The sequence below is a fragment of the Podarcis filfolensis genome, assembly GCF_964270895.1.
Source record: "Podarcis filfolensis genome assembly, chromosome: 8".
Lineage (NCBI taxonomy): Eukaryota > Metazoa > Chordata > Lepidosauria > Squamata > Lacertidae > Podarcis > Podarcis filfolensis.
In genome coordinates this window covers 41891533-41919435 of record NC_139611.1, presented here as the reverse complement: position 1 = coordinate 41919435, position 27903 = coordinate 41891533, and the positions used below count along the sequence as shown (strand labels likewise).

General features: G+C 46.4%; 2 protein-coding genes across 2 annotated transcripts in view; both read left to right on the top strand.

Annotated features, from left to right (window-relative positions):
- Nucleotides 1–19415, top strand: part of FANCA (FA complementation group A) — a 257965-nt gene extending 238550 nt beyond the window's left edge. The window contains exon 39 of the mRNA XM_083626220.1: nucleotides 19360–19415. The gene's annotated coding sequence lies outside the window, so the exon portion shown is untranslated. The remainder of the gene's footprint in view (nucleotides 1–19359) is intronic.
- The window catches only part of JPH3 (junctophilin 3), an 88295-nt gene that overhangs the window by 45129 nt on the left and 15263 nt on the right, over nucleotides 1–27903 (top strand). The window contains exon 3 of the mRNA XM_083626258.1: nucleotides 24834–24958. Within this exon, the coding sequence (XP_083482384.1) occupies nucleotides 24834–24958 (125 nt within the window). The remainder of the gene's footprint in view (nucleotides 1–24833; nucleotides 24959–27903) is intronic.

Sequence of the window (27903 nt, the reverse complement as noted above, 5' to 3'; positions counted from 1 at the left end):
GCATATTGTTATGTGCTGCTGGCTAGAAAGAACGTCCAAGGGTGCACAGCTGACCCAGATTTTGTTTCCTTGCTGGAAGGTCATGGGAGGGTGTATTTTTTGTTGTGTTTCTTATAGATAGACAGGTCCTTGTAGGCCTGCTTTCACCAACCCAGTGCCCTCCAGATATTTTGGACTATGACTTTCAGCTTTACCGCAATAAAAGCCCCAGCCATATAGCAATATATACCCATTTATTGGTTGATATTTGTCACTTATTGTGATGAACAAATGTGCTCCGGAAGAATCACCGTACATAGAAGGGGTAGCTGCCCTCTCCATCCTTCCTCCTTACATAGTGCCTCTGGAAGAGAAATAAGGTGAGCTTTCCTGCACAGTGACATAGCTTTTAAGCTCTCTGTCTTGCTAAACAGGCTCTGAGAGGCTCTCACAAAATCTCATGGGGCCACCTGAGTTCCCGTAAGATCTCGCTAGAGCCTTTGGTGGGAAATAATGGGGGAGGATCTGAAATCACACTTGTGAAACACTGCTATTCAATGGATATTTACGCAGAAGTAAGTACCATTGAATTCAGTGGCACCTACTCCCAAATAAGTGTGCAGAGGATGGTGACCAAGATGCAGGCATGCCACCTCTAGGGCCTTTGGCTCCCTCAATATTTGTTGGAAGGGGACCAGGCCCTCTCAACATTGAGGGGGTGGAAGAGGTTGAGCACAGAGCCAAGCATGGCACAGCTTCAGTGGGTGGCTCCTCCAGAGTGCTCAGCTTCCTCCAAACAACGTGACACTTGTGTGTGTGTGTGTGTGTGTGTGTGTGTGTGTGTGATGTCACATGTGCATGTTTCGTGATGGGCCCCTTCAGTCTTGGGGGTAATATGGTGCATCTGCCAACACGATAAAGGGTCTGGAAACCAAGCCATATGAGGAATGGTTGAAGGAACTGGGTATGTTTAGCCTAGAGAAGAGAAGATTGAGAGGAGATATGATAGCCACCTTCAGATTTATGAAGGGCTGTCACGAGCAAGCTTCCCCTCCCCCGTCGCTCTGGAGGGTAGGACCCGAACCAATGGCTGCAAGTTACAAGAAAGGAGATTCCAGATAAACATCAGGAAGAACTTTCTGACAGTAAGAGCTCTGACTCTATAATTCTATCATTCTAAGTGTGCAGGCAACCTAAGCAGCTGTAAAACAGGTGGGCATGTACAAAATATTTGTTTTTTTTTTTAAAAGAAACTCACAAAACTCTCTAATCCCTAAGATTGGTGACTTGGAGGATGTGTATTATTATTATTATTATTATTATTATTATTATTATTATTATTATTAGCGATGGCTGGGATAAGATGAGTTATTGGGGGAGCTCATTTTAGCTCTTGAAAAGTCTCACGACAAAGAGAAAATCAGGTCTGAAGATAGCATTTGTTGTGGGTTGGCATAAGCAAAATCAGGTGAATACTGGCTGATGTAGACATACGATGCACCACAGAATGAGACCCAGGTTTCGGTTCCAATGCTGCTGCCTTTTAGCAGAGGGCCCCTTGCATGGAATCGCATCCCTCTACACACCCACCCACCCCACCCCACCCCCACAGAGCTGATTTTACTGTACAAAGAGCAGAGACAGCAAAGCTGCCTTCTCTGCAATTTCGTGAAGAAAGAGGAGCTCACCTCCTACTCCCAGAGCTGCTTCTTTTCAGGCCTCTTGGCAACCGTGCGTGTATTTCTGGGTTTCTCTACTCTCTCTCTCTCTTTCTTTCCTTCCTTCCTTCCCTATGGGGGCTGGGGGTGGCTCTGTGACAAGTTAAATAGGAGTAGGTGGAACACGAGGGCTGTGCTTTGAAAGAGGTAGAGCTTAAAATGTCCCTTCTTGCTCTTACACAACTGCATAGCCAAATGAGGGCAGATGCCTGCCTTCAGTAGCCAGGCCTGTTTCCCAATGGGCAGTGGTTGGAAGGAAGCTCACCGTTCCCGCCACCAGTTTCTAACCTCTGCCCTCTGACATTTGAGGGCGGAAAATAAGGTGCCACACTTTATACTAAGGTTCAACTAAGGAAGGTAGGGAAGCTGGCTAATTGTGTCTGGGAATGCAAAGAAACAATAAAAGCAATTGTGGTTTTGAAATGGATAGTGTTATTTGTGAGTTTTGGGCACACACACACGGCTCATTGCATCCGATGGAATCCAAACGGTGGCAAAGCCTGTATCCTCCATGCTGGGAAACCTCATTTGTAACCATCATGCCAAATTGAGTGCAGTCAGGCAGCGGCGGAGCAAGACAATTGGGCACCTGGGGCAGAGCGTGTGCCCTGCACCCAGGGGCAGGGCCAGCCACCCACGAGGCGGGGCGAGCCGGGGCAGGAAGCTCTCCGGGGCCTCTGCGGAGTCTGCCTGCCTCCTCCCACTCAGCCGCCCTACACCTCAGGGGGAGGTGGCAGGCGGACCATTTGGGCACCCAAGCCACCGCATCACTCACAGGAGAGACGCATGACTTGGGCGTGCTGCAGGCCCCCGTGGTGAGTGCCACCCAGCATTTTGTCACCCCACTCAGTGGTGACATCAGGGGCAGCTCGCCCCCACCACACACCCCTTCCTCTGCACCTGCAGTCAGGCCAAAGTCACATTTTGACCTGCCATCTTGATTTAAAAAGGTGCTGGGTGTCCGTACAGACTAAGAGCACTGCCTCCATCTTGGGAGCCCTTGGGCCAGGTTTGGTGGCGATCTCTCAAGAGGCAGCCAAACCTATTCTCCAAAATATATAGTAGGGTGGAAGCCGTCTTAGACTAAGTCAGACCAATGGTCCATCTAGTTCAGAACTGTGTATTGGTAACAGCATTCCAAGGTTCCAGGTGAGGGGGGGGGTGTCTTTCCCATCCCTACCTGGTGATGCTGGGGATTGAACCTCTGAACTTCTGCATGCAAAGCAGATGCTCTCCGTCTGAGCTACAGCCCTTCCCCAGAAACTGCCTTCTCCCAGGTCAGATTTCTTGTCCATGTAGTCCAGTACTGTCTAGCAGCTCTCCAAGGCCTCGAGTCCGTGTGGTGGTGCTTCATTTCCATCACCTTCTTCTCTGACCCCTTTAACTAGGGACTGAGCAAGGGACCTCCTGCATGCAAAACAGGGGCTCTGCTATAGAGTCTCCTCCCCACAAACATAAAAGAATGGAAGCATCCCTGTATGCTGCCACCCGAAAGAGGCTTTGCACAGTTGTACTTTCAACAGTTCCTGCCACATTCATTACGCAGGGGGGCCCACAACCCTAGCTCTGGATCCTTTGTAATCCAGGAAATTAAAGGCTTTGGCTTCAGACCGCAGCTCAGCCGGCTTCAAGTAGATTTAATGCACAAGGATCCCAGAGATTATCCTTCTAATATCATGACTAAACAAAGGAACAGCTCATCAAGATGGTGTGTGGCTGTACTTAGTGACCCCTGGGTCAACAAGGGGACATCTAGACTTCTGCAGCCAGTAGGGCACGTCATTTTAGGGGGTGAAAAGTAAAATGTGCAAATTTCTTCAGTGAAAGGTCTTAAAAATATGTTTTTGGGTGTGAAGAATTCAAACCTGCTATTTTTATAACTGGACAACATTTAGCGTGGGAAGTTTATGTTTGATGAAGAAGCACATGAACTAATTTTGGAAAGCCAAAGGTTTTGCCATCTGAAAATGTCAGGTAGTGTCAGAAAAGTAATATTAATATAGATTATAACTGCAAGTACTTGGCAATCATTTTTAATTATTTCTATGAAATTTTACACACATGTTACTTACCAAACAAAGCTGAATTATATTAATTTAACCAAAATATATTTTGAATTCTCAAGTCATGTTGCAGCTTTTTAGCACCCCTCAGTTTTGAAAGTTGAAAAATTCAACACACCCTACTGCTGCAGCTCAGCTGAGCTGGGGGCTGCACCATGTCAGCGCCCCCAGTCCTTGCACTCCTGACGCACAGAGGGCCCAATACATGTTCAGCCTCTGCCAGTCCACACACCTAGTCAAGTGTATTTTTCTTGGCCACAGATTGGCATGAGGGAGACATTTGTTTAAGATTGCATTTAAAAGTGAACCTGCCAAATTCACAATTATTTTTTTTAAAAAAGTCCAGTGCAGAGAGAATAAACACTTAAAAAACAACAACCCAACTGTGTGGAGCACTTACTGCAATACAGAGGACACAAAGTATGCATATACTTATTCTTACACATTTAAAGGAAGAGAATATTCTGAAGAGGTCTTGGTGTTGAGGAAGTATTGCTTATTGACTCAATAACCAGTGAGGAATACATCACAGGGGAACTATTTCCATTAATAAAGCTTATGAAGGGAAACCATATCAAAATGGTGTTGTTCCTTTACTTCCTTCATTATCCTGTTCTGAGTAAAATGCTCAAACGGAGCTATATCCTGAATTTTCTCAAAGCAACCCTCTTGAGTGGGGTCAGTAGGCACTTTCCAACGCTGAGTAATTTCTATTCTAGCCACAGCTCACAATAATGCTACCAATTCTTTATGTGTAAATGTGGGATTTAAATTGTTTTCCATAGTCCAAAACACTAAAGCATGGTCCAGAATGGGAGTTTGATTTGCTATCTCAGAAATTTCAGCACAGATTTTCAGTAAGTTGCTAATGTGTTACAGCCCCACCACATGTGAAGCAAGATGCCTCTATGACCACAAACCTCATCAGCACAATGGCAAAGCATCTTTCTGCACATGAAAATGCATGAAAATGCAGATTAGTAAAAATACATTCTATTGTGCAGAATTGCATTGTAAATATGTATATATTGGGCAAAATTGCATGCACAAATGTGTGTTTTAGAAGAAATTCACACTAAAACGCTGATGAATTTTCATGAGGGGAAAAAAAAAAAAACCACAACAACCCACAAACTGATGTGGAAATGTAGAGAAACTGAAATTGACAGATTTGCCATTCACATAAGGATGGGCAAATCAGTCTTTCTGGTCTCTTTCACTTGCATGTGTGCACACCAGCAAACCTGCCCCATTCCATTTCTGAATTATTCTGCATTTATGAAATACTGTGTTTTTCATAAATTAGCTCCTGTCTGAACTGTGAAAACAAACCACCTAGCTGCGTCTTAAACCAGCAATGTGAATGCAGCCTAAATTTGAAGGGCCACAGCTCAGTGGTGGAGCATCTGTTCTGTGTGCTGAAAAGTCCTGGTCTCAACTCCCTGCAGCTCTAAATAGGGCTAGTGGAGTCCACTGCCTGAAACCCCCAAAGAGTTGCTGCCAGTCAGTGTAGACAGTGCCGAGCTGGACGGCCCAATTGTCTGATTTGGCCTAAGGTGGCTCGCTCTGCCCCTAACTCCCCTCAGCCCCACGGAGAACTGGTTTAAAAATTAAGAGAAGAATCTTGCGCCTTCTATCCTGAGCAGTGCTATAGAAACCCTTTATCATAATGATCTCCTGGGGGGAAAGAGAAGCCTTAGAAATACCTACTACCTGCGTGGCACACACAGCGGGGAGGTTGGCAATCTCTCAAGGTTCCCTTTCCCTTTTCTTTTTTGTTGCTGTCATGAGAGAGGCAGGAGAGGTTTTTCAACACAAAAGACAACGTGATGATGGCGGTGGGGGAACTGTGCCCAAAGGAAAACAAATCTGGAGTGAGATTAGAAAATTGACTCTTTTGGCGACGGGGCCTGAAGTTCTAATCAGGAAAGAGCCTGCTGGTTGTCATGGCAACAGCAATGATCTTGGTGCCGGACCGGCACAGAAACCGAGAAGGGCGTACGCGGGGGTGGCGCGGGTGTTGTTGTTGCTGGGGAAAGCTTGGTTCTGGGACAGATTCTGAGTGAGAAAGCCAACAGGTAACATCTGTAGTTTTCTGCCTGGTCTAAGGCTGGGAGGAACAGGTGTCACAGCCATACTACGGTGCATTTTGAACTACAGCTCCCATCAGCCCCCAGCCAGCATAGGACTTGTAGCCCCGAACAAATGGAGGGCAAAAGTCTGGGCAAAGACCGGCCAAACGAAAGGCTCATGAGAAGGGCAACCTCTGGAAGTCAGATGCCAGCTTCCTTCCCCCCTCCCCCCAGCTCATTGGCTGAGATGCTTTCAAAGAATACCCCTCAAAGGCTAATGGGTTTGAGTATAATTCTGTCAGCTCTCCATCCTTGCCCCATTTGAACTTGGATCTCTGCAGTTGCTGGGATTCTCATGCAACTGGCACTGCTTGAGACAGGTGTACATAGCTCCTGAATTCTACAAAGACTCCCCCTTACCGTAAGCTTGGACTGCACCTTGAACCTCATGAAAGCTCCCCAGTTGTTTAGGCGTGCACGCACGCACGCACACACACACACACTTGGGACTGTGCCTCTACTTGCTCCATATTAACCCATTTCTATGCCTGTCCACTGATGCTCTGCAACCTGTCCAATCCCAACTTCATGCAATTCAAAAAAATTGTGAGGCGGCACTACAAATCCCCCAATGGGGGCTGCATGACGACAGCCTTACATTTTTATGTATATAGGAAGATCGATGCAATAGCTGCTGCCCTCGACTATTGCTTCAGGAGCTTAGGGTGGTGCAGAATCCAGTGGCCCAACTCCAAACGGTGGAATGTCCAATAAAAAAACCAACAGCCATTAAATTCACTGACTTGTAGATTGCTTCTAGATAACCTGCTTATTGAGCATTAATGTTGATTTGTTTACACAAGGTTTGCAGGAAGCTTAGCAACAAATTTGACTACTGGAGCAGCCCGTCCCATTTTAGCACATGAGGAGAAATGGGAACTGCTGCCTTCTGTGCACCCCTGTGCCTCCCCATCTCCACCACACCTCGGCTCCTACCGAACTATGTGGGAGCTGAGGCGCTGCTCAAAGTGTTCCTCCTCCACCCAAGGGGATGGGTGGGAAGCCAAGGAGCAACATGACGTGCAAGAATGTCCCGCCTCCTGCTGAACTCAGCGGGTGTGTCCCATAAAGCGCTGCCACTCAGCTTCTCTGCCTGGGGGCAGGGAAGAGGAGCAAAAATGCTGCACACCAGAATGCCTCCCTCTCACCGCTGCCACCACAAGCAGTGGGGTGGACGGACCACCACCTCTTGCACCTCCAGTGGGCAGGCCAGCTCTGGTTGGCTATTTACTGAGCAATCATCCTGATTTGTTTGTGGCTAGGTTAGACAACATTGCATCATGCAAATGTTATCCCACACTTTCCAGGGCGTTTCCCCATCCTTCTTCTTATCACAAAAAAATCTTATTTTGTAGGGAGGAAAGTAGTTTGTTGGTGAAAAGCACCAAAACAACTTTAATTGTGCAACCTGAAATTGTTGATATGTGATTGAATCCAAGCTGAAAATAGTGACAGTCTCGAACCTCCTGCAGATACAGCTATAGTTAATTCTTCCTTCCCTTCTTCCCCCTGTTAGCATCTGATGTTTTGTAAAATGAGATTCAGGATGAGGAAGAAGGATCTTGGACTGAAGATGAAATCTCAGTGTCTTGTTTTCCTGCACCCAAGACATTTCCTGCCTATTATTTTCCTGCCTGCCTTGTCTTAATCAGTCACTTGCCTGATGCCCTTGATAGTGTTCCATTAGAGGTGACAGATGGCTGGAGATGCAGCTCCCTCTCCAGATGTTAATTAAGTTGCAATCTGTAAACATCATACATAGACACAGACATAGTCAGTGTGCAGGCATCACATGGTAGAATTGTCATCATTAACTAATCAAAAACAGTTGACTCTGGCCCCTAATATCCGAAAGCCTGTTTGAATCTCATTGTAGACATGTGCTTAAGATATGTTCCAATGTAAAAAATGGTTGGTTTCTTACTTCTTTCACTATCCTTGATTTGTGGGAAATGGATTCTATCAAATATTCACCTTGGAAATCCAGCCAGGCACACAGCCACGATGCTCCTCTTAAGACACACACATTGGACTTAAAACAAGAAGCTCTACATAGAATGCACATTTTTCAGACAGAAAAGCAATCAGGAATTTTGTGTTTGTTATATACAGTAAGTGTCCACTTCTGGGAGGATGTTGGATGGTGTATCTACTACCAAAGGAGTTGTAAGTGGCAGGAACGTTGAAAACTGAAAGTTGCACATTGTTCTGGATTTGTGTACCTGGCTCTCCTGGAAACTGAAATTAGGCAGGGATTTTTGAGCTCACCATCCCACCTGCCCCAAGAATTTGGTCACAATCCTATAGTATAGGGCTAGTCACATCACGTTCATATTTAATTTCTCTGAAATCTTAGAGCCAACTGGACTGATTAAACCAGATAGTATCCAATTAAGTTATACTCAGAGTAGACCCACTGCAGTCGATGGATTCGACTTAAACTTTATTCTGTTCTTTTCAGTGGTTCTACTCCCCCCTTACCCCCAAAGGGAGTTTTTAAAAGTAGCTCAGATATTTTAAAGTTAAAAATTGAAGATTAAATATTTATCTGGCCCAATCTCATTTTGTGAATGAGAAGAGGATGAAAATAGGCTATAGAGAAAAGAAGAGCTGACATGATGAGGAGGAGGATTGGGATATGAAGTTGTCTATATCCGAATTTAAATTATTCTGTAATTGCACAAATGTTCCTTCCAGGACCAGGGAGGAAGAGCAGCAAAGTGTCTCTGAGAACTCACTCAGTAAATGACCTTTCCACAATTTCAGCCACAACTGCACAAGCTCACTTCCAGTGAGATCATGAGGCTACTTCTTAAGCAGTGAAAGCTTTGTAGGATATCTGTTTCATTCATATGCTTAAGACATTTATGCCTTTGTTTCACACGGGGTGTTCAAGGCTGTTTACAAAAGTTTCAGGACAAATATAAGAAGGTACTTCTTCATGCAGTGCATAGTTAAACTATGGAACTCACTCACACATGAGGCAGAGATGACCACCAACTTGGATGGCTTTAAAAGAGGATTAGACAAATTCATAGAGGACTCCTGATGGCTACTAGCTGTGATGGCTTTGCTTTACCCCCACAGTTGGAGGCAGCAATAGAGGCTGTTGCTGGAAACCACAGGAAGGGAGAGCGCTTGTATCCTGCTTGAAGGTTTCCTTCTGGCAGCTGGTTAGCCACTGTGAAAACAGGAAGCTGGGCTAGATGAGCTACTGACCTGATCCAGCAGGCTCTTACGTTACATTCTTACATTTAAAATAATGAATAATTACAAAACCAACAACAAAGAAAATCACAAATTTCAGAAAGAGCAGCTCCGCACTGTATAATTGCAGTGGAAGGGCAACAGAGAAGGAGCCAGGGAGCCCCCCCCCCCCCAGGAATGGAGTTCCGAAACTTTGGCACAGCCTCCTTTAGTGAATAACAGAACAGCCTTCCTCAGCCTCATGCCTTCCAGATGTTTTGTATTACAACAGGGATGAGAAATCTCAGCCTTGGGCAGCACATGTGGTCCCCCTGGCCTCTCTGTCTAGCCCTTGAGACTCTCCCCAGGCTATATCCCTCACTAACAGAGTGAAATCCATTCTGCGCTAAAGGGAAGTGGGGAAGAGGGGTAAAGAGCTCTTGGGTAAAGTCAGAGCTCCTACTGGCAATTGAAACTGACTAGTCTAAATGCAGATGGTGAAAAAGCAGCACACCAGTTTTGTCTTGGCAACCAGACTAGCTGCATTCTCAAAGCAGAGCCTGAAGACCCTGCTGCCCAAAGGTTGAAATCCCAACTTGCCTGTGCTTCTCTACAATTCAGCTTGAGGTTAGTCCGCTTCAGTTCATTTGCAACACTATTCTTTGCAGGTTTTGCATGGGGGTTCAAAATATGAGGAGGGGTGGGTGCATTAAGAACATAAGAGCCCAGCTGGACCAGACCAAAAGGCCCATCTAGCCAAGCTTTCTGTTTCTTTCTGAAGCCCAAGGAACATGAGTGCAATAGTTTTCATTTGGTATATACACAGACATGATGCCTCTGAAGCTGCAGGTACCACAGAACCATCACAAAGAGCTTTATCTTCCATGTCTTTGTGTAATTCCCCTAAGCCGGTGGCCATCTTCTTGCCCTTAAACAGGAAATTCTGCAAGTTGCTTGTCATCCATGATGTCGCAGGCACTGCCCAATAGGTACCTGCCATACTTACATAAAAAGATGCTATGAGGATGCAATGGTATGGAATAAAGAATCGTCCTTTAAAACAGGTCTGGGGAAGAACCTTTGGGGACCCTCCAGATGCTGTGGAGCTTCAACTCCCATCAGCTCAAGCCAGCATGGGAATTCAGGTTCCTCATCCTTGTTGTAAACTAAGAGGTACCAGGAAGCAGGACTGTTTTGCATGCAGCCCTGCAACTGTCTCTTGCAACAAGCATCAATTAAGCCAGGACCTGCAAGTCAATTGACACCTGAGTAGCAAGTCCCTGCTGTTTGCTATTCATAGCACTTGCCTTCTGTCTGGTGGTTGCAAAGGACCGGGGCAGGTGCGTTTTCCTCTCAAATTGCATCATGCCAGAGGTTGCAATAGCTGTTTTGCCTTTCTTAATTAGGGATCTAGCTAAAGGGCCTGCTCCAGGGGGTGGGCACAGGTTTAACAGAGGAGCTGGGCTTATCTGTGACAAGCAGGTAATTTGAAAACCCTCCTTAGAGAGCTAATTGCGGTGGCTAACGGTTCATTCCCTGCTTCTGACATTCTATTACTGCTTTCATAAATCACTGGTTGCAGGTCTTCTGTGCAGATAGCAACTTGGGGAGGAGAAGGGGACAAAGCTCATCAAGATAGATAAGAACCGTCTTATTGGGGCTGCAGGCACCTGATGGACAAGTATCTTTTTTAATGAACACAAGAACGTCAGAAAAGCCTTCTGGATCAGGCCAATGCCCCATTTAGTCCAGAATCCTGTTCATGCTTGTAGTAATCCCTCAAGCAGGACCTGAACATAAGAGCCCTTTGCCTTCTTGTGATTTTCAACAACTGTTACACAGAAGCATTGCTGTCTCCAACTGGAGGCAGAGCATAAGGAAATGGAGAGGAAACCAAAACTGACATATTCACCTGTCTCCAGTCAGGAACAATTCACGCTACCAACTACCACCATAAAATATTTTGAGAGTTGTTCTGTCCCCTTTCCTTTCTTTTCCTGCATGCACTTAATGGTGTCAAAGGCCCATCGATGGTCTTTCCTTCTCCTTTGCTTCTTCATCTATTACAAGACCACTGGTCTCTGACATAATACAGAACTACATTCATCTGCAGAACACTGGGGATTATGGGATATGTATGTGCAGAAGTGGGTAGGTCTTCTGTGCATTCCACAGAAGGTGGAGGATGAACAGAGACAGGATAACAGGCAACCCAGATAAAACTATGAGGCTCCAGATCATGTAACTGGCAGCAAATCTCCCTGAAATGAAACCTGCCACGGTGATGCATTAAACCGTTATCACGGCCTCCTCTCTCATAATTTGACTTCCCTGCAAGGTTGCCAGGCCTTGGGAAGAAAAGCAGGTCAGGGGGTGGAGTGAAAAAGAGAGTTTGCCTCTGGGAGTTGATGGAGCTGTCTACCCAGCCCAGGAGAAATGAGATCAGGACGAGGCAATGGAGAGCTGATAAAGCAGTGGCTGGGCTTGGTGAGTTGCAAGTTTAAACGGACTTTAAAGTGTACAACTTCTTGCTTTCTCTGCAGAACCTGAACAGCTCTGGTAATGTTCACAGAATGTTCAGAACACAGAACAGTTCAGAAAGAGCCCTGCACACACACCCCCTTATCTTTAAAGAAGAATCTTTCCTGCTGATCTGTCTTCTAGCTACACCCGTAACTAATCATTTTACAATGAATAATGAAGTGAAAGTCTTTGAAATGGCCCGTTAAGATATTTATTAATGATTTACCTGTGCCTCCACTGGGAATAGCAGAGGCATGCACAGAAGCGGCCTGTTGAATTAGGTTGAATTGCATTGGTGCCACTGGGATAATGGAAGCCTTTCACATCTCCTCCATTTCCCTCAAATCTACTCTAAAGTGGCTGCACCTTAGATCAGAATCGTGGTATCCAACTAGTGTACAGGCCCTGACTACAATGGGATCTTTGCTGTGTATGCAAAGGGAGATTGGAGAGCAACCTCCTGGGTCTTCCTTTGCGTCTACATTTTGAATTCTAAATCATATTCATATGAAGCCAGGCTGGTGTTGGACTGGTAGGTGACCTTGCCCACCTGTCACAGTGTCCTGTGGAAGCTTAGCCACATCATGATCTCTAGCCCTTCTCCAGATCCAGTTCAGCATCCCTGCTGTCAGGTAAGGGTCAACCAGGCCTGGTGCCTGGGACAGACAATGTGAAACGTGACCCTAAGCCAACCCTGTATTTTATGACTTAAAAAATTAACAGCAGTTGTAATGCAATGATAAACAAGTGCAATTATAGGATTGAGTAGGACTCTGTTAGTGAATATTCATGGGTTGCTTTCAGGAGGTCTAAATGAGCTGCTGACTCTGGAACTGGGAGAACTGACGGCAGCTGGTGCTTGAAGCTTTCAAATTCTGATAAAATTTCTGCAGGATTTAACTCACCCCCATATTTTATCGCCATTTCCAATCGCCTAACACATTATTAAAATAATTAAATTTTATTTCCGTAAATAGTGTGTAGAACAGAAATCGTGATTTTGGTGCTCCCTTGAACCAGGCCCCTGCTCACCCCACCCTAGTTCTGGCCCTGGGGTCAAAACAACCCATAATAGTTGTGTCAGAAGAGGGAGTTTTGGCAGGTGCTGCTTGCCAGAAGCTTTGCCTGCTGAAATTAGTGGTAGGCTTGCATCCACCCTTCGGATCCTGCCGAATGGCCAGTACCCTGCTTTGCAGGCAGCAGGGAAAGGAACCAAGAGACTGTCCTCCCACTTGCTGAATGGGTTCCTCCTCCTGATGCTTAAAGCCGCAGAGAGAAGCCAAGAAGTCTGCAGTGGCAATGAATAATTCAGTCGCTGCCTGCGTCCTCCAGAGACAGCCTGGAGAAGAGAGAAGCTACTTTCCCAATCAATTGTTTCCAGACAGAACCTGAGAGCAGAAGGGGGTTGCTTGCCACAGAGCGAGGCCAGAGGCAAGGAAAGGCCTTCCCAGTGCTCTCCCAGAGATATTGATCCCAACGCTGGGTGGTGTCTGTGCTGAGAACCCATTGCCTTTCCTCCATTAGCACTTTAGTTTAGTGGAGGCCATCTGATACCCTTTGGGGAGGCTGACTTCATCGCAGAGGTTGTATTTCCCTCCCCTTCCCCTGTGTGGGGAAGGGATTCATTTCATCTGCCTGATCGATCAGGGGCTGTGCTTTCTCCCTCCTTTGGCGCAGCCAGTTCTTGCACAACTTGTGAAATGCACAAGTAGGGGTGAATTTGGAAGGGTTCCTTGTTGCTGAAACGTCTCGCTGATTGTGGGTTTCTCTTCTCTCCCCGCACCCTCCTTTTCGCCTTTCGGTGCATCGTTTCCAAGCGAGCTCTCCAGGAAAAGCAGATGACTTTGTCGATTTGGCTCTAGTAAGCTCCCCTGCACCTGTTGCCTCCTGGAGGCAAGGGGACCTGTCTCCATGGCAACTGCCTGACACCACAAATAGATGCTTCAACAGGGAAAGTCTGGCAAAGGTGGTCCACCGAGGCCTCTCGGCTTCGCCTGGTGATAGTGCCAAGACACTGGGATGTCTCAGTTGAGTCTTATGTAGTTTGGATTGGGGAGGGGGTGTTCCTCTCCTCTATTTTTTATACCATGCATGATCATAAGTGTGCCTGGGGCTTGTGTGCTCTCTTTTCCTGCTCTGTCTCCACTGTAGCTGTGACTCTTCCTGCCTTAAAGTAGCAAGGGTTACACCATGCCTAACCCTGTGAGAACTCCTTGTTAGTTTAAACTCGGGTTTGTTAACAGGCCAGGAGCATAAAACATTTATGGATTCCGGCTTGTTGCACCAAATCGTAGTTGAAGGTAACTGTGTCCCCCAGGTTCAGATAAGACAATAAACTTCACTTACTTGACAGTGGCAGAGGCAGAGGGATGAATGCAAGCCTATAGCTTGCTTCTGCTCATTCATGGTGTGCTAAACCAGGGGTAGCAAACATGGTGCTCTCCAGATTTGCTGGACTACAACTTCTCTCACACACCCCATTGGCCATGCTGACGGAGGCTGATGGGAGATGAAGTCCAACAACAGTGGTAACTTACTGCAGTGCACTGTAGGTGGAACTACCCTTGAGACTGGTCCAGAGGCTGTAGCTGGTGCAGAATGTGGTGGCTAGGTTGCTTCCGGGGGCAAAATGCTGCCACCATGTGATGCCCTGCTTCACATATGCTGGCTGCCAATCTGCTCTTGGGACAAGTTCAAAGCGTTGGTGGCAACATATAAGATCCTATACAGCTCAAGACAAAGTTACTCGAGAACCCTCATAAGGTTGCTGTAGTCTGCACGAGAACTTCTCCTGCATGTTCCAAGGACCTCAGAAGTCCTCTCTGCAGTGACTCAGAGCAGGGCTTTCAGTGTGACTGCCCCTGTTCTGTGGAATAGCATTCCTACTGCCTCTCTCCCAAAGCCTTTGAAAAGCACACTTTGCACACCTCCTCTCTATTATCTGGGAACTGAAACTGAAAGCAGTTGTTTGAGCATCCCATTTCCCAGAGGATTAGAAGGGCCAGTGAACTGATGCTTCCTCTAGCCATGATGATCTCCAAGCCTTCATTAAGACAGAAAACTAGGGAAGATGTCTCTGAGGAATCTGGGTTTTCTGTTGTATGCATGTATGTACACACACACACACACACACACACACACACACACACACACACACACCATGCTAGATATTATCCTGCAATAAAGTGCAACTTCAATGCATTGCTTACATCAAGAAATGTCCATATGGATCGTTTACACAGTCATCCCACCAGAGCAAAATGCATTGTAGAAGTTATACACTTTTATTAGAAGCCCACGTTTAATTTTCCCCCCCAAGGAATTAACTGAACCAATTAAGATGTGAATGCTTTCAGCATCATTTTTAACACAGCCAGTGTATGTGCTTCCTTCCAACATCCCCTGACAACCTATTCCTCATTATTGGTCACACAACAATAATTATCTTGCTGATCTCAAAGAAAAACAAATATGATCTGAATGCCTCTAATGGTGATTTGTCTTTTTACGGACGAACTGTGTGTTGCCAAGGTAGCAAGCTTTTCAATCGCACAAAATTATTATTTAGGCATGACAAGTGAAGGCTGCAGCAAAATGTTGCAGCTTGGAGCACTCCTGCTCAGAATTCCAGCCTACCAGCCATGCAATTGTTCAGAATATCCCATTTCATTCTCCCTCCTCACTGGTTTTATGCTTTCCCCCTCCTTCTACAACACTCAGCACCATTCCACCTGCTTGGATGGCTTTAAGAGAGAATTGCACAAATTCATGGAGAAGAAGGCTATCGGCAGCTACTAGCCGATAGGCATTGTTTTGCCTCAACTGTTAGAGGCAGTAATGCTTCTGAATACTAATTTCTGGAAACCACAGGAAAGGAGAGTGCTCATGGGTTCAGGCCCTGCTTGCAGGTTTCCCACAGGCGTCTGTGAAAACAGGATGCTGGAATAGATGGGCCTTTGGCATGATCCAGCAGGCTCCTCTGATGTTCAGTGTAATTTTCCAATAGGATCACCCTGAACCATTTTGGAGTCCCATTGTGCACTGAAAAAGTTAACTGGTGCAGGCGAAACCTTTTTCTTTATTTCTTTATTCCCCATTGCAAGGATAGAGAAATTGTGCAAAGGGATACAGATAAAATAGGTTGAAATGTTGCCCTATCAAGATCCCAAGAGCAGGGTTATACAGAGGTACCTCGGGTTACAAACGCTTTGGGTTACAAACACTTCGGGTTACAAACTCCGCTAACCCGGAAGTAGTACCTCAGGCTGCAAACTTTGCCCCAGGATGAGAACAGAAATCACGTGGCGGTGACGCGGCGGCAGCAGGAGGCCCCATTAGCGAAAGCGCCCCTCAGGTTAAGAACGGTTTTGGGTTAAGAACGGACCTCTGGCACTTATTAAGTTCGTAATCTGAGGTACCACTGTATTATATATGTGAATATCCGCTGAGCTACAGGGTGAAGCGGTAAATTTGAGTCTCTTAAAACAGGAACCTTGTGTGACTAAATGCTTTTACACACATACACACACACATTCCTGCAGAAAACTAAATGTCAGAGAGAACGCTTCCACTTACAAGCTAGCTTTCTACTTGTAGGATGCAATCTCTTCCCCTCCCCTCCTAGTGAGAAGCATTTCCAGCCCATGAGCTCCCAAGTGAAGTGTACATTGGAGACACTCTGTGAGCACTAGACCTGGAAATTGCACCACCAATTACTCTGCAGTGGAAGGGAATATTCCCTTGCTGTAGGAAGATTGAGAAGCATTTCTCAAATTATACCTGACTGCATATTTACCTGAAAGACAGCGTGGTTTCCATGGAACCAGCCCAAACCTCAGAGGGAAACACTGGCCTTCTATGGGATGGAGTCACTTGTGCTTTAACTCCTTTACAGCCTATGCACTTTGAAGATATGAACCAGCAAGACGAAGGGGGTCTCTTGGCATAAGTGTGAGCCCCAAGTTTTGTTGGTGCACAGCCAACTGTGATCAGTCTGTGCACATTTACTGCTATGTGCAGGATGTGGTTCTGGCATGCTCCACAAAGGTTGCTTTTCAAGCATTTGTGGTGGGGTGCCGGAAGCTGGCACTTCAGCTTTTTGGGGGCTGGGAGGAAGCGTGGCTCAGGGGCTGAGCACCTCTTTTGCATGCAGGTCCCAGGTTAAAGGAGGGCAGGGCTAGGAAGGACCTCTGTTGTGCACTCACCCTGAGGTTGTCACGGTCCGGTTCACGGGTGATCGAAGTCCCGGCAGGGGATGTCAGGACCGGGGGCAAGATGGCGGGGTGGGAGCAGGAACGGGGGTCCAGAAGCCAGGAATCAGGAAGCCAAGAGTCCAAGAGTCAGAGAGCCGGGAGTCAAGAAGCTGAGGTTCAAGGATCAGGAGGCAAGAAACCAAACACAGCAAGGCAGGAAGTGTGTTGCTGTGGCAAAGAGCCAAAAGGAAATGCTGACCTTATATCTCTTCCCAGCTCTTGCCACCAGGTGCTGTGAGTTACCAATCGGCCTCACCTGTGCGGCCGCGCCTTGCCTCTTCAGAACAAACTTAGGAAGGCCCAAGTCCTGCAAAGTCCTATTGGTCACAGGGCCTGGCTCCAGCACACATACCTGACAGAGGGAGAGGGCAAGACAAACAGCGGCATCTTCTTCTCCATTCCACGGCCACGTTCACATCTGCATGGCATCCTATGGGGCTGATGGGAATCATAGTCTGAAGCTACTCGATGGCCCTTGGAGTCCCTTCCAACTCTACAGTTATATGATCTGGAGGACACCAGGTTGGGAAAGGCTGGCATAAACAATGGCCTGGATTCAATAGAAGGCAGCTTCTTATGTTCCTATGTATAAGATTTTTCTTTAACTTACAGGCAGTGGGGGGGGGGGCGTGAGAGGTGGATTGGGACCATAGTACGGAGAAGGGCCTGACTCCTTGCCTCTGCTACATCACTGACCAGAACATAAGAAGAGCCAGCAGAATCAGGCCAATGGCCCATCTCGTCCAGCATTCTGTTCTCACAGTGGCCTGTGGGAAACTTGCAAGCAAGATTTGAGCAGCAGAGCACTCTGTCCTCTTGTGGTTTCCAGAAACTGGTATTCAGAAGCATTACTTGTTCTCCCGCTGTGGAGGCAGAGCACAGCCATCATGGCTCGCAACCGTTGATAGCCTTATCCCCCATTATTTTGTCCAATCCTCTTTTGAAGTCATCAAAATTGATGGTCATGACTGCCTCCTGTGGGTAGGAGCAAGTTCTAGAGTTGTCCTGAGTCTTCCAGGATTCATCTCCATTGGGTGCTCAGTCACTTCAGTTGCCCTTTACTGAACCTTTTCCAACTCTACAATATTCATTTTTAGCTGAGGTACCCAGAACCAGGGGACGTGGGTGGCGCTGTGGGTTAAACCACAGAGCCTAGGACTTGCCGATCAGAAGGTCGGTGGTTCAAATCCCCGCAATGGGGTGAGCTCCAATTGTTCCGTCCCTGCTCCTGCCAACCTAGCAGTTCAAAAGCATGTCAAAGTGCAAGTAGATAAATAGGTACCACTCCGGCGGGAAGGTAAACGGCATTTCCGTGCGCTGCTCTGGTTCGCCAGAAGCGGCTTAGTCATGCTGGCCACATGACCTGGAAGCTGTACGCCGGCTCCCTCGGCCAACAAAGCAAGATGAGCGCTGCAACCCCAGAGTCGGTCACGACTGGACCTAATGGTCAGGGGTCCCGTTACCTTTTTACCCAGAACCAGACAAAGCATTCCAAATGTGGTCGCACCAAAGATTTGTATAGTGGCATTATGATACCGGCAGTTTCATTTTCAGTTCCTTTCTTAACGATCCCAAGCATGGAATTTGCCTTTTTCACAGCTGTCGTGCACCAGAATCGCCTCTCTCCCCTCCCTCATGTCTGCTCTTCTCAGTGCCTGCTCTCCTCCTTGCAATGATCTTGTGCATTTGCAGAGTTCTCCATCTCCTGGTGCGAGGTCAGTGCTTGTGCCTCCACAGATGTAAGGAGAAAGTCTCTTCCGTTGCTCCTCAGAAATAATCGTCTGCCTAAGGCAGCTTTTGCTATTAGTGTGATGTTTATATCAAAGGAAGAGATTAACATCTTATTCTGATAGTTTTTCCTGGAAGACTGGAGGATGCTTATTTTGGCAGGGAGACGTACATCAGCCCTCACGAAAAGCTCGTTGCCTGGTTAACCATAGCTGCTCCATAGCCTGAGCCCCAGGAGGCTGGCTTAAGCCCTGGTTACGGCGACTTCAAATTAGAGTCTCTTGTTCGCTTAGTAATGAAATCCAGCTAATAAAATAGGTTACCTTTAGCTACTTGCTTATAGTAAATAGAGGATACCCCATGGTTACAAGTTCATAACAATTCATTAATACCACCCCCATCATGTATATTATATTAGTTCATTCTCATCACAAAGGATCATCACCTGTAGTAATTGAACAATTAAAAACATATAAGAATATTCTACCTTAACCCATCATATGCTGTTCCTCTGTAAGAGATACAGTGGTACCGCTGGTTACGAACTTAATTCGTTCCGGAGGTCCATTCTTAAGCTGAAACCGTTCTTATCCTGAGGTGCACTTTCGCTAATGGGGCTTCCCACTGCGCTCGTACATCCAGTGTGCGATTTCCGCTCACATCCCGGGGCAAAGTTCGCAACCAGGAGCAGCTACTTCTGGGTTAGTGGAGCTCGTAACTCGAAGTGTGCGTAACCAGAAACGTTCATAAACAGAGGTACCACTGTACAGGCACAAAGGGTTCCTGGATAGCTCAGTTGGTTAGAGCATGGTGCTGATAATGCCAAGGTTGCAGGTTTGATCCCTGTATGGTACAGCTGCATATTTCTGCATTGCAGGGGGTGGGACTAGATGATCCTCAGGGACCCTTCCAACTCGACAGTTCTGTGATTCCAAACACAGGGCCTTTCTACACATGCATAGAAATATTATGGTGTTGGAGTAAGATCATTTCTTTGAATTTTCTCACTTATAAAAGCTCTCTGCATGTAGACACTGGTGTGTCAGAGAGGAAGGTTCTAGGTAGGGATGTAAAAAGGCAAAAAATTCTTTCTGACCTGTATTCTTCACAATCAACTCTGCTTCCATTTTGCTGCAGTTTGGTTTCTGCCAACTGCTATGTTATTCATCTTGCTATCCTCATTTTAATCTAAGTTATGGAAAAGAAAAGAAAAAGATGTCATTAATGACATAGCATTTGTGGACGTAAGAAGAAGAACAATCATGTGAATGAATACTAATTGTATGTGCTTGATCATATTTCCCTTCCTAACCGTAGATGAACACACAGACTGCATCAGTTTCCACTTCCTTTCCTGTTTTTGTTGTCCAGCCTTTATTCAGCATTCATTCTAATTTGTTTGCGGGGTATTTACAGTATATGGTGTCCCATTAATCATTCATCCTTCTCAAACTTTTCACTGCTTTTCCTTGACACTTTCCTACCACAAAAGTCCTTTTTTTAAAAGTGGATTTGTTGCCCTTAGGCGAGAGACCACTTTAATTGTGCATGGTTAAGTTTCCAGTACGTGCCTGAACTTGTCCTGCAAAATACTGGCAGTCTGGGAGCACCCTGAATTACAATACAATGGACAGGACTATCCCTTTGAAATCAGCTCAGCCAGAGAATGCCCTTCTTTGAGAGAAAGTGGTCTGGGAAAGACCTGCACTAGTGAGTTCATGCACACTTTTGTGGGGAGGGAGTTCTGCTCTCTGGGACTACTGCAAAAAAGAATTGGCCATCCTTGCCCATTGAACTGACCAAGCCAGCAGAGGGTATGCAGACCTCTGAGACAGGTCTTAATGCCTAGGCTGGCTCATATGAGTATAGGCAGCCCTTCAAATAAAGGGCCCCAAACAATATAAATCTTGCGCAAGACCAGCGCTTTCAACTGGGCCCGGAAATGCACGGGAGCCGGTGTGACTAATACAGAACTTGTGTCACTTGCTCCGATCACTTTGCTCCCACCAAGGGACACTCTGCACCAGCTGAAGCATCTGGACCATCTCCAAAGGCAGCCTACACAGAGCACATTACAGTAATATATCCTAGATATGATTAGTTTATGGATTATTGAGGTAAGGTCCACTCTTTCTAGATAGGCAGCTGGGTATCAGCCTCTGCTAGCAAAAGGCAGCCCTAGGTACAGACGTCTCTTTCACAGACAGCACTGGATCCAGGCTGATAAAACTGGTCCTGCAGGGGAAGTGCAACCCCTCTAAGACCAGTTGCACCCCGCTATCCAGATCAGCTGGCTCCCCCGCCCACAGCGCCTCCATCTTGGCTGGATTGAGTTTCAGTTTGTTTGCTCTCCTCTATTCCACAACCACCTCCAGATGCCTGTTCCACAGCTTCCCCGGGATTCTCAGTTGAGCAAGGGACCTTTCTGTGGTGCACATTCTTCCTGTTTATGGGACACCATGTAAGATCTGGAAGGAGTTATTCAGCAACATTTTTGTCCTGCCACTGGAGACCACAGCAAGGATGGTGTCTGTTCTTTGATGCTTTGTGGACACCTGCTTTATTTAAAGTTGTCTTCTGCTACTCAGTGTGGCGGGTGCGCGAAGCGGGTGAAAAGTGATTAGACAGCATGTACATGTCATGTCAGAGAGCCTGCTTTACAAGGAAAATAAAAGCAAGCAATTAACAGGGGAATTAGGAAGATGAGCTAACGCACATTCTATACGGAGGGCCTATATGAACGCAGGCAGCCGATAAGTGCTTTGTGCAGCAAACACGCTTTGCAAGTGCTAAACGGATTACTTGCATTTATTTAGGGTGCTTATGCTTATTATAATGAAGCTGCAATATATACAGATTGCTATCTTAATTCTGCATTTCACTCCTTCTGCTTCCAAGTGCCTTGCTGCGCATTACAGTCACACCAGAAAATTCCCATAAGGCAGATGAAAAGTGTAGGTTTTACACACTGGGCCTGTCTTAAAAGGAGAGGTTCCAAATTAACACCCTTCCCCTCATAGGCTTGACATTAGTTTGTCTGTGGGCGCTGAGCAAGGAACTTTCCCTCAAACTGGGAGAGGTTCAAGGTGGCTTTTCCCCAGAGACAAGGACTGACAGCAGGGTCTCTGTGTGAAGCCAAGGCAACCAGTGGTGAACAGCTGGAATTGTAAAAGGATGCTAATTAGACTATTATATTGCAAATGCAAACAGTTCCATCGCTCAGCTTGGAGGAGAGTGGCATCCAGGGACTTGTGGGCTCTCTTCCTTCTTCTCTTCTGGTGGCATTTCACATATCTGGACTGTCAGAGGCATCTTCCTCCACCTTTTCTCTAGCATCAGTTGGTGTTTCTTCCGCTCAGCATGGTCCATTGTTTCCACATTCATCTTCCCAGAGATCCACAACAGGATTCAATGTCCCCTTTCATGTGCTGGCAAACAACTGAGTTCCCTCTCTCCCCCTTCCTTTTCCTCCATCGCCATCACCCTTACCATTTATGCAGTGCATTTCAAGTTTTCAAAGCATCTCACCATCCTATATAGATTGATATAGACAGAGAGAGATTTATTAACTCCACTTTCATAAGTAACATCACAAGGCGGTATACGGAATAAAAACACAGCATCGCAGTCAAGAACACTGCCAAACACATCAGTAAGAGCTAGTTGGCAAAGAATCTCAGGCTTGAAAGGCCTGTCTGAATCATTAAGCTTTCAGAAGACGTCTGGAAATGAGTAGGGATGACTCCTGCTGCTGCCCAACCTCTATTGGCAAGGAGTTCCACAGGACAGGGCCTACCACACCAAAGACCCAGACCCTGGGAAAGGTTAGCCAAATGTCAGGGACATGGAGGAGCACCAAAGGTTGACCTCAGAAGACCTCAGTGATCAAGGTGAAGCATTAGGAGTATATTATCATGGTGATGCTTATGCCACCCTTGTAAAGTAGACCAGCAGCCTAAAAGTCCAGCATCCTGCTCTCGCAGTGGCCAACCAGATGCCTGCAGAACCGGAGCACAACAGCACTCTGCCCTCCTGCGACTCCCAGCAACTGTTCTACATCCCCTTCTGCAAAGGAGCTAAAGTGGAGAAAATAGCAACTTAACTATAGTCTGCCTAACTGTATGGAAAATGGCCAAAATATTTAAAATCTGCTCCCCCTCACTCCACCCCCAAATTATTTTTATTACTGCTTGATAGCAGGGCTGCATGTGAACAGGGATTTTGTAAGAATGTGGGAACTAGCAGTCCGTAATCACTGCCCACTCCAAGTCGTCATTCCCAAGTAAGCATGACCCACGGCTCCTCCTGGAACTAACATGAAGGGCTTCTGCTCTCTGGTTTGTCCTTTGTTACAAGAGACATCTGTGAGCAACCATGCAGTGCCCCTATGAAGACACCTTCTTGCAACCCCTGAACCCAGCCCCTCTGAGTGCCAAGGATTTGCTGGTGTTCACTCACAGTTCCAGGGCTAAGAAGAACAGAAGGAACACCGCCTTGCTCCATATATGCCCACTTGGCAGCTCTGACCGGTGGAACTGGGACTGTTACAGGGCCCACAAAATGCTGTGCATTTGTAAGAAATTCACCTTTTAGTGCAACACTGTCCACACTTTGGAACTCCCTGCCGATTGACCTTCCCAGTCCGCTTTTTGACACATATTCTAAACCCCTGTTTTGTTTAGGGAAGCCTAGCCAGACCTGTAGAATGTTGGCATGTGTTTCAATCTGGGATTTTCTTTTAGCTTATCTGATAATGCACTATAGTGTAATTATACAGAATGAAAGTGAAGTCACTGAAGAAAGGAGATGGGGGGGAGGGGAGGAGGAAATAACATGCGGACCCAATCAATTATTAAGCTTAAAACAGCAGCTTTTTTCTGCCACTCTGGGAGAAGTGCAGAAGAACCACCTTGTGAAAGCCGATTTGTGTCCCAGGAGAGGGGAGGGGGGTTTGAAACTGTCACTCAGGCTGTCAGTTTCAACAATGCTCTCTCTGCTTATTCCTTTGACGTGGACATGGCAAGGGGCCAAAGAGGGACTGGATTTGCTTGCTACTCACTGCTCTTTCACCCAGAAGGGCTTGCAAAGGATCCTCTCACCTCCAGTTTGCACATACACATCCCTCCAGCTAGCTATATCTCAGCTGTTGTAACCTAGGAATAAATGCTTGTATTATTATTATTTTTTGTGATATATTGTTAGCTGCCTTGATGCAGGGCCCAAGCACACATATTGTGTGCATATGTGCTTTTCTTTATTTAACTATGATTGTGTGGCTGTGTGTGTGTGTGTGTGTGTGTGTGTGTGTTCATAAATATTCAGCTGGACATTTCCTGCACCTGATCAAGTAGACCCTTGTCTACAGGTGGTTATGCTACAATAAATGTGTTAAATGTTAAGGGGCCACAACCTATTTTTTAATTCTTAAAAATCAAGATACAACCCCACCGGTAGAGCTGCACTGTAAATAAACCTTGATTTTACACCACTTACCTTTCTCCAGAGAACCTTGGGGATTTCAGCGAAGGTGCTAAGAATCCTTTGCTACAAGGGTAGCCAATATGGTACCATGTTCTGGACTCCAACTCCCATCAGTCCCAGCCAGCATGGCCAACAGTTAGGTAGCGTTGCCATGTGTCCTCTTTTTCCAGGACATGTCCTCTTTTTCAGGGGTAAAATTTGAGACAAATTGCATTTGTTTGCTTTGAATGGCAGTCACAACACCCCCTTTTTTGCTCTTCAAAGTATGGTGACCCTACAGTTAGGTATGATGGGAGTTGCAGTTCAAAGCACCTGTAAGGTGCCACTTTAGTTACACCCTCCTTGCTCCTCACAGAACTACAATTCCCAGAGTTCTTTGAGAAGCAGTTCTTTAAGTCACAGCAGCGAAATCAGCCGCTACAAAGGAACACATTATGGCAACATGTGCTAAGGGAATGGTGTCTATACTTGGGTGGAGTGGGGAAATGACTGCTCATCCTGCCTTCATGTTTTGGCATTGCAGTTGGCACATTCTGGCAGAATCGCACCACCACTCTGGCGTTTGAGCATTGATTCATACGAGTGAAATAACTGATGCGATGGCCTGGACTGGCTCCCAAGAGTTCCAGTTCCCAGCCACTGGTGCTGCAGAGCTAAAGGATCCAGACAAGCCTGATGGGTGGTGCTGGTGGTGTGTGGATCATGGAACGAGCTGGAGAAAACCCTCTGACCCCCAGTGTTGCCTTTTCTGTCCCCCTTGATCTCTCACAGGACATCCCACTCCAGGGCAAAGGCAGACGCAGCTGTGACGGCGGCGCAGAAGGCGCAGGAGGAGGCTCGGATTGCCAGGATCACTGCCAAAGAGTTTTCGCCTTCCTTCCAGCACAGGGAGAACGGTCAGTGACTTCATCCTCTCATCCCTGAGCGCTGCAAGCACAGCTGTGTGCCTGGGAAGGGAGCAAGCCATCCCTTGCAGGAATTCTCCTGAGTCAGTGTCAGAGAGCAGGCCTCTCTTTGGCACTCTCGCTCGCTCGCCTGCTGAGCCAGGGCTTCCGCTCCTTCTCCTTCAGAGTCCCTGAGCCGCCATTTCTTTCCTCTGGGTCACGATTCGCAACCACCTTGGTTTTACACAATCAAGATCCTGGTGAAGGGTTGCATCCAGTGCCCGTCCTACTCGGAGTAGACCCATTGAAATTAATGGGCACGGCGGATTTAGGCCCATTCCTTTCAGTGGGTCTTCTTGAGTAGGATTTTGTTGGATGCAACACTTAGTGCATAAGCCCACACTAACAGACCCTCCAAGTGTCCCTGTTTTCCAGGGATGTCCCTGATTTAGAGAAGCTGTCCTGGTTTCTGATTTGATCCAGGAAAGACTCACTTTTCCTTAGGATGCCCCTATTTTCATTGGAGAAATGTTGGAGGGTATAGAGTTATCTGACCCTCGAGACCTCTGAAGGCAATCCTGTATAGGGAAGTTGTTGTTTTTTAAGTTTAATGTTTTATTATGTTTCTATTTATGTTGGAAGCTGCCCAGAGTGGCTGAGGCAACCCAGTAAGATGTGTGGTGTATAAATAGTAAAATTATCATTATGGAATGGGACATTCCTATTTTCATTGGAGAAATGTTGGCGGGTGTGCACTTATCTTTCCTCCACAGTTTAAAGCTCCATGTCTGAGCTCTCTTTACCTCTGAATCAGAGCAAACAGCAATCCATGGGAATCTTGCATTGTTCTTTGTTGCGCTTCAGCTTTAAAGAGCGGGCTTTTGCTGCAAAAGCTCTGAGGTGAAAAAATAGAGCGCAGACATGGAGCTTTAAAGTGCAGACCTGTGCCTGGAAGGCACAGGGGGAAAGGTAAGTGTGGATGAGCCCATATCCTCCAACATCCTGGGGATCCTAGTGCTGCCTCTGGCTGCTGCCCAGCTGGAGTTTACTCATGGCAGGGCCTTCTTGGTGGTGGTTCCCTGTTTGTGGAATGCCCTTCCTGGTGAGGTGCATCTATCTCCCCCATTACTGACTTTCAGAAGAAATCCAAAAACATTTTCCCAGGCATTTGATGGCCAATAGATACTGGCCATAACAACCATGAAATGTGTATCTGTGAGGATATGTCATTGCTTTTAAATGTTTTTTCTGTGTTTTAATTGCTTTTAGATAGATTTGAATCTCTTTTTATTTTATTTTAAATTGTCCTGTTTTAGCATTTTGATGTTTGCTGCCCTGGGCTCCTTTGGAAGGGAAAGCAGGCTATAAATTTAATAAATAAAATAAATTTCTGACATCAGATGTGGAGCAGAGGAAGATGCAGCTCCCTGTTGAAAGTGGGGCTTGTGGGCAACTCATGAAACCTTCTGCCTTTTTCCCAAGTGGTTTTATTTCAAATCGTGCAGGTAAAGGGAAATGAATCACCTGATCTCTTTGTGCTCTCAGGTGATTGACAGGTGGGTGGCCAGGTCAAAGTTTGCCTGTGGGAGGTGGGAAAGGGAAGGCTCTGACCTGCCAGCCAGGTCTGGATGCCCACCCTTGTTTCAGTACAAAACATACCCATATCCCTGTAGAAACGCAATCAATCAAGGTGTGCTTGCTTTCATAGATAGCTCAACTTGGGACCAAGCTGTTGTTTTTGGTATTATTGCTGTGGCTGCCACTACCGCATATACACATTTTCTGAAGACAAATCACACAAAACAATCCAGTAGCAGGGTGTTGGACCACATGACCCTTGTGGTCCTTTCCTACTCGATGATTCGATGAAAGGGATGGATAAAATTAAAAGCATAGAAAGCAATCAATAAAATCACAAACGAAAAGGCAGCCTAAGAATCTAATAACATTTCAAAGTGGCACACACTTAAAAACGCACCCTAAAAGCCTGTTGAAAATAGTAAGGTCTTTGAAAGAAGCCTAAAAACCAGCAAAGAAGGAAGCCAGGGGACTGTAACTTTGGGACCACCACTGAAGTGGCCTTGTCGCTTGTACTTACCCCTTAACCCAAACAACCCCATCCCTACACTCCATACATTCTCAAAAACAATTTATACAACAAATGTGGCGATGGGACAAAATAGAAGCAAACACAGAATGTTGCATTTGGTGTTGCTGCTGGTTCTATCCCACGGGAAGGGCTGTGGATCTGTGGAAGAGCACCTGCTTTGCATGTAGAAGGTCCCAGTTCAACCCCCGGCATCTTCAGGCAGGGCTGGGAGAAAACCCTTGCAGAACTGCTGCTGTCAGTCAGTGCACACAATACTGAGTTAGGTGGCCTGAAGCTCCGTCTCATGATACAGCAGCTGCTTCCTATGTTCCTATCTACCAATATGGTGCTTCCCCTCCTCTCCCCGCTCTCTCCTCATTCATAACCAAACCATCACACAAGAAAAGGCACCACCGATGAAGATGACGCAAAGAGACACAGACAGACACCGCTCCCCGCATCTTTTTCATTACATGATATGGGAGAGCAGGCCTGTGCTGTTGCTCTGTGTAACGCTGTGCAGTGCCAGAAGCAGAAAAACAGTACCTTCCTGCTCAGCCAGCAACACTTTAGGAGGAGGGCTGGCTCCATTTACAAGCAGAGTTGAAAGCATCCCAGTGCCCTCCGGGGCCTGTAGCGCTATGTGATGTTCTGTGCAAAATTTTGCCTTCTGGGGTAAGGAATTTGTCACGGTTATAAAAATTAAATTGGAGGTTGCCATGTGACCCTGAGATTTTAGGGGTAGCCCTTTGGTGATGATGATGATGATGATGATGATGATGATGATGATAATAATAATAATAATAATAATAATAATAATAATAATAATATAATTTATACCCCTCCCATCTGGCTGGGTTTCCCCAGC